The following is a 7373-nucleotide window of genomic DNA, read 5'->3' as shown; positions in this document are numbered from 1 at the left end:
AATGACCAGTTGCTGGCGGAGGAGAGCTTTCTCTGGTGGCACATGTGAATCGATCAGATCGATGGGCCGAGACTGACGGGAAGGAGTTGTTTTCTCTTTTTTTTCTTTTTACTCTTGTTGAGGAGGAGGGGGGCCGGACGGCCGAACGAATCCGTAAAAAAATTTACATACATACATACATAATTACAAATTTAAATACATACATAATTACAAATTTACATACATACATGATACATACATAATTACAAATTTACATACATACATACATACATACATACATACATACATACATATACTTTTTATTTCCTTCTTTTTGTAAAGACTTGTTTTTTTTGATCGTGTGTGGAGTCAATTAAAAATCAAAGAAAGGGGGAAACGCAGAGACCCTGTCTTCTTCCTTCCCATCCATCCATGGCGTTTCCTCCGTTTCGCAACCATCTCTGACCCGTTTCGCCGGTCTCTTTCTTTATCGCTCGCTCGATTCTTCTTCTTGGTAAGACATCCTCGATGCCCATTTTTGCTTCCGATCCAACAACTCTGTCTATCTTTTCTCCATTTGTTTCCCTCTTATGTATAATTCTATCGTTTCCCCCCCTCCCCTTTTTTTTCGGGTTTTGTGTTCTGTTTTGGTACACCCTAAAACTATGTACCCAGTTTAGAGACAGAAGAATCAATGATGATTTCATGTCAATGTTTTTTTTTTTTTTTCCTACATCGATTTCTATAATTTAATCCATTTTTACCCCCTTTTTTGGTCTGTTTCCGCGTAGTTTGAAACCCTGAAATTCCGACAGGACCAATATGATTAGTATTGGTTGTAGCGACCGCTGTATTCTTCGACTACTTAGTTGGTTTTTCATGCGTTCTATCTTGTTTCACTGTTTTTGGGAATTCTAAAGTCCATCAGAAATAAAACACTTGATGCCTAGTTCATTTCATGTTTTCTATAAATTTGGATGAATTGATCAATGTTAACTTCGTTTCCCCCCGCAGAACCCAAATTATCAATACTTATTTCAGTTTAGTCTATTCTGTTTTCTGTGTATTTTTGGATGATTTGATCCCTTGTCTCTTGTTTTCTACCTGTAAATCTAAAAATCCATTAGGAATAGAAAGATATAAAGAATTTTAGCAATCAAATTATTGATGAAGCCTGTGAAATTTCTCATTTTCCTTCCTTTCGTTACAGATTTTTTGATTCTGAAGCTCTTTAAGGCGATGGCATGGAGGATTTTATCGTCATTGTTTTCTTCATATTGTTCAACAATCATGATGATGAAAAAACAGATTCTCGCAATGAAAGCTTTCCACTACATCCAATACCATTTACAACAAATGTGTAATCACTGGAGGATAGGTTTATTAGTACCATCTAATCAAAGAACTATTATACAAGGATCAAGTCGGAGTTTGTAGAGAGGGGATTGAGAAGTCTTCGGATTCCATTATGCCTACAGTTAGAAGAAAGATTGTTGTTAATGATGGTAATGAAGTTGATCTTCTGTACAACACATCCCCTTAATTTTAATTATTTCTATACAAAATTTGATCATTTTGGAGCTGGTAGAGAGATTTTGCTTTCATCTACGGTTAGAGAAACATTGCTGTTAATCATATTAAGGAAGATGAGATTTTTCTGTATACATTACATCCCTTCAGTTAATAATTGTATATTAAAATGAATCTCATAGAGTGTTTCTGCTTCATAATATACAATTACAAAAAAATTAATTTGTTAATCATGGTAATGAAGTTGAGTTTTTTGTGTATGCAGCGGATGCCTTAAGCTATTCATTTACAAATGCATCTGATTGGAGCTAAATGATCAATTGAAGCAACCTTCCTCTATAGTTCAAAGAGAGATTGGTATAATCATTGTAATCAATTTGAGCTTTTCTTGAATACGGCATATCTCTCAAGCATCACCATTTGGTGGGTCATCAAGATTCAAAAGGAGTATGTGCATTGAAGGACATACCCCTTAATCTAACTATTAGGGTGTACAAAAAAATCATCACATTGATGTGGTAAGCTAACTATTTGTATAAAAGGGTATAGCAGTGGAGGTTTATCAAAAGGGTGTGTGGATGGAAGGGTTAAAATTCTCTCTGAAAAACAAGGAAAATGCTGCTAGGGTAGTTCTACAGGATGCATGGCAGAATGGCCATCATTGTGTCGAGCTTAGACGTGATGGGAGAGCTATAATCTTCTTTTGTACACTTTGTTCAACACGATGCTATAATGATGCAACTTTAGTGGATCACCTTAGAGGAAATCAACATGCCCGTCGTATAGGAAATTTATCGCTGTCCACAACGCAACCTATTACTATTGGAGAGGAAATTGGTGAGAAAATTCAGTCTCAAAGTTGCATCAAAGGAAAAACTAGGAATGATTGTGCATCGGTTCCTAAGTCTGGTTTACTAACAGAAACAACAGTTATACTCCCTTCTTCCTCACTTGAATGGATTGGGTCTGGGAAAGTTTTTCTCTCTGAGGTACAATCTGAAATCTCCCAACAAGTGAAAGGGATATGGTGCCAATGGGTTGGAAAAACCCTATTACCAGAAATTAAACCAACCGAGGATTTAACATATGGAATAGTAATTTTTCCTTGTAGCGATGCAATAGGGCGTCGCGGAGATTGGAAACCAGGTTGTGTCGTCAGGCAAACTGATACCGTGTCACAACAAATGATGGAGATTCCAAAGAGTGGTGATACTGAAGCAAATAATCAGTTATTACTTCCTCTTCTTATGAGAGAAGGTTTATTCCATGGAAACAATATTGTTAAGGAAGATGATCACTTGGGGTTTTTCTTCTCAAAAGATCTATCAGAGAAAGCATTGCGGAAAGCACTTAAAAGGAGGGGACTAAATTTGATGGAGAGGTTTTGTTTCATTTGTCATCAACAGATGCTTCCTGGGAGACCTGTGTCTGCGCTCTTGAACTTGAAAACAGGCCAAATGATGTGCAATAGCAGGAACGAAAGAGGGGTATGTGAATGATAACTAGCAAAAATATGTTCAATTACTTGAGTTTAGGCTTTCTGGAGTTACAGATAAGTATAACTTGAAAAAATAGAGTTGGATAGATAGGTATTATTTAGTCTTCTCTTAGTGTCAGGATGATGTGTGTGCATGCTTTCTTGATTTATGGATACCTATAAATTAAAATAGACCTGGAAAAATAAGTACTATGCTCTTTTCGTATCAAGGTGATGGATGATACAAAATATACATTTGACTTGGTGAATATGTTAGATGTCAATTAGATTTTTTTCTAATTCCTGTTGCAAATTCAAGGAAGTTGGACAAATTTCACTGTTACCATACAACCAATAATCTAATCTTTTGAGGCTCTCACCTATGTGGCAATTGATTGACTATGCAACGTCATATTTCGATGGACATGAATATTCAGAGGAAAACCAAACATGGGAGGATGATGCGATGCAACTTTTTATCCTATGAATGAGCAATTCCTTGCTTCAGAGAATAACATAGAGGTTTTTCGCCTACTCACCAGAATAACCAGATTTTTTATTGGCCATATCAGTCTTCTTGCACCTGGGATATTCATCCCTTGTGAAAAGAAAAATAACAAGAATGAAGACACAAGGCTTTATGTGAAAATATCATATTGAAATGGGCAGCCGGGTCATTGAGAAATTGAACTTTTCAACTATTGCAGCAAAGTCATAATATAGTTTTGACATATCTGAGATGTTTCTAATCAACATAGACCTTGGTTTAAATATTCATTATCAGCCTAGATCTTGGTTGGAATCCCATCACCCCTACCGTGAAGGGAAACCCATGGCTTTTTTTAATGTTTATTCTGAATGTTTTCAGATTCTTTTCACAGTGATGTGGATGAAATTATGTAAATAATTTCGAACATGAACTTTAGAATGCTCTGGCCTGATGATTTATACTGAACCTGTGCCACATTTGTATTGGCCATATTTGTGTGCCTGAATTAGGAGAATGACCATGGAATAAAATGGACTGAGGATGGAGTTGAGAAATCAGAGTAAAACCACAATCACTACAGAAAATAATGTTTGGCCAGTCATCAACTCATCTTTGCATAGCAAGAAATCAATGATATGAAAACCGAGCTTTCTATGGATACTAAACCCAAAAAAACATGATAGCCAGACGAAAAATAAATAAATACATCATGACAAGATTTTCTTCCCGAAAGAATGTGGTAGATTGCACTCACGTAACCATGAAATGCACAGACTTTAAATTCTGTGCCCTAAAATTTGACATCATCCTCTGGAGCCTATACCTGTCCATAGGGACTGATATTGACAATCACCTAAGTTCTTCAAACTTTAAATATTTAATCTGATTAAAGTTAAGTCCTAGCTTTAATGAGCAACACAGTTGCATTTTTCTAAAATATCCATCCAAGATATCTTTGACCAAACCATGTTCCACAGGTTTGATTAAGTTTCCTGAGGAACTTTAGGGATAAAAATTATAATAATAAAAATAAGGTCAACTTAATATAAACGCGTGAGAGTGGTGCATGAAGATCATCAGAAATTTCATATTTTCAAGACTTAGCTCTAATATTGCATTGCAATTACCAAATTATCTTGTTGGACATGCCCACCCTGACCAAGTTCACTGTGTAATGGTGACAAACTATTTTAGGGTTTCCATGGACGTAAGTTGTAAACATAAAAATAAAGCTCATTTCAGATCCTTTTGACAAAATCTATTGCATACTAAAGAGGCTGTTTTATATTTATAATTCTAGAAAATGCATGCCAATAGAGTTGGGCATATCTAATATAATCCTATGAAATTCATCTGTTCTAGGATAAATTCAGAACAGTCTAAACGAGGCAGAATCCAAAAAGCTGTGATTTCTTTTGCTTGAACTCAATAGTGTATGATTGAACTGAGGAATATCCTTTTATCAGGATGGTATAATGTTTGGAAAGAGATGCCTTATTGTTCAAAGAGATGCAGGGTAAAATTTTCTTTTTTCTTCTTTGTGGTTCATACAGGCGTTCCATATATTTCACATGTCATGCTTGGTAGATTGGATCCTACTTTGCGAGTCTAAGTTTTGGAGTTCTCGTGTGATAAAGAGGGATGGTCGGAGAATGAGGGGTCAAGTCAGTAAGAAGCCACGACGTGGTAAGTCAAAGTCTTCAGCTGCAAACACTGGACCTCTGTTCTGTCCAGAATGTCAAGGTACAGGTGCTGAAGTCCATTGTCATCAGTTAGAGAAGCCTCGCTACCGCCTTGCCCAGGTGTGAGACCTCATTCTCCTTTTCCGTTATTTGATTTTCAATTTGAGGGATATCACACTATTATCATAGTAATGAAAGATAGATTTAAAGAAGAGAAGGCTGGAGATATGTACGAATCCTCAACCAAATCCTCAATACTACAGGAGAAGTGGGACAAGTCTAGATGAGAGGACCCTAATATAGGTCCAATCTCTCTGTGTGCATGAGAGAACCCTGGGAATTTGTAATAAAACCTTACTACAGGAGAGGGAGTTCTCCATACTCATAGCATAAATTGGAAAGAATGAAGGATCGATTCCACTATAGGCTGCTATTTATATGAAGGGATTTTTGTTTAATGCCCATTTTTTATGAATTTCCCAAATTACCCATGATACTTCATGAATCTCTCTCTCTCTCTGTGTGCAATTGTTATTTCTATCCGAATAATAAAATGGTAATAGATTTTAGGATCTTTCTGGGACTTTTTAAAGTACCGAGGAGATTCTGAGAACCTCTTTAAAATGAGTGGTATTTTCGCAAATTTCCTGATTAACCTAGGTCTATATCCAGACCATAGCATTCAGATTGTGACCGATCAAACATTCATCCACTGAGCTCATGGATGTATGTGTCTTTGGCCTATTTGATATGCGTACTTTTACTTTACATTAAGTGTATGCATTTAATGTTGATTCCTTTAATGTAAATTTGTAATGATTACTTGTACTAGCATATGCTTGTAACATTTGACTGCTTTCAACTGTAATGATAATGAGTACATGTCTATGCTCATAACATTGAGTCATTTCATGCCATGGTTATGTGTACATATATATACCTGTGTGTGCAAGTAACACTGACATAATGATAATCTGTACATTTATGCTTGTTACATTGACTTCTTTGATGTGGTGATTATGTATGCACTATACGCGTGTAACATTTATTCCTTTAACTGGAATCATTACATGTACTGTTGTACATTATTTGCTTGTGACATTGACCTCTATGAATTCATCATTGCATGTACGTTATACGCTCAGAACATTTGAGTCCTTTCATTTATTGATGTGTGTGCTGTAAACCCATTTAAATGTACTAATATGTGTATATACTCTTATTGTTGAATCCTTTAAATGGAGTGATGTTTGTAATATTGCAGCAGCTTGGTATTAAAGACTGACACAATACTTCCAATAATGCATGTGTTACAGCTTTTTGAATGGACATTAGAGCTAATTCAAGCACGGAGATTATGGCTGGGCCAGCCAGAACAACAATATATGAATAGTCGAGGCTTGGTGTTCCCCGCTGATGTTTTCCATGGCCAGCATACTGTAACTCTTGGTTCTTTGCAGTTCTATGCTGCAGGTAGCTTGGATTTTCTGACGGCTGCAGGAGATTATTCCAAGGAAATTCTTGTCACTAAGATTGATCAGTAGTTTGGATCAAAACACCTACGGGAAAGATTGTGCAAATATGACTTTCGTGTATAGAAACAAATGGTTGTGTTGTAAATTTCTTATTAGTAATTATATTTGACACAGTTATTCGTCTCTCTATCAGACAGTGAACTCACCATCCACGCACGCACTGGGTTGCTGCTATGGCTGTTGGAAGTTTAAGGGGGCATTCTTGTATTTCTGAACTTTCAAACATTCTGTAACTTGCTTTTTGTAAGCATATGTAAACAAATTGCAATATGTAGTGCTATCCAAATATTTTCTTCCATTGTTTTTAGGCATTTTAATGTGAGTTTTGTTTAGAATATTGTATTTTGTCTGGTTTCTTACAACTTATATACACCATCGTAGTCTCAAATATAGAAATGTTAGAACTCAAAATATTCTATGGTCCTAGAAAGACAATTGAGTTAAATTAGGGATTTAACTAGATCCCATATGGGGGAAGAAGAGTATCTCCCTTATAAAAATGTTGGAACTCAGATTATTCTGTGGTCCTAAAAAGACAATTGAATTCAATTAGGGATTTAACTAGAACCCATATGTGGGAAGAAGAGTATCTCCTTTGGATTCCGTTCATCAGAACTATTCCTTGGTGAATAATACAACTACCCCATAGGGAACTGGTTGCACCCATGAACAATATCAAT

The 7373-nt window shown here is 36.0% G+C and overlaps 1 protein-coding gene across 1 annotated transcript; it reads left to right on the top strand.

Annotated features, from left to right (window-relative positions):
• Nucleotides 1-1168: 1168 nt before the first annotated feature.
• Nucleotides 1169-6989, top strand: LOC147861686 (acyl-UDP-N-acetylglucosamine O-acyltransferase). Its single transcript, XM_087322326.1, has 4 exons — nucleotides 1169-1484; nucleotides 1775-2996; nucleotides 5030-5278; nucleotides 6475-6989. The coding sequence occupies exons 2-4, from the start codon at nucleotides 2088-2090 to the stop codon at nucleotides 6700-6702; spliced, it is 1386 nt and encodes a 461-aa protein (XP_087178452.1). The 5' UTR covers nucleotides 1169-1484; nucleotides 1775-2087; the 3' UTR covers nucleotides 6703-6989.
• The last annotated feature ends 384 nt before the right edge of the window (nucleotides 6990-7373 follow it).

The sequence above is a fragment of the Azolla caroliniana genome, unplaced genomic scaffold (genome assembly GCF_043228905.1).
Source record: "Azolla caroliniana isolate FFs.n. ecotype wild unplaced genomic scaffold, voAzoCaro1.0.p SCAF_7, whole genome shotgun sequence".
Taxonomy (NCBI): Eukaryota; Viridiplantae; Streptophyta; class Polypodiopsida; order Salviniales; family Salviniaceae; genus Azolla; species Azolla caroliniana.
The sequence above is the reverse complement of the archived record's forward strand: the minus strand, read 5'-3'. Positions and strand labels throughout refer to the sequence as shown.

Bases quoted from the DNA above. Each gene is read 5' to 3' on its own strand.
- LOC147861686 (XM_087322326.1), top strand. From the start codon at position 2,088: ATGGAAGGGTTAAAATTCTCTCTGAAAAACAAGGAAAATGCTGCTAGG. The intron at 2,997-5,029 runs GTATGTGAATGA...TGGTTCATACAG, and splicing joins ATAGCAGGAACGAAAGAGGG to GCGTTCCATATATTTCACAT. The intron at 5,279-6,474 runs GTGTGAGACCTC...CATGTGTTACAG, and splicing joins CTCGCTACCGCCTTGCCCAG to CTTTTTGAATGGACATTAGA.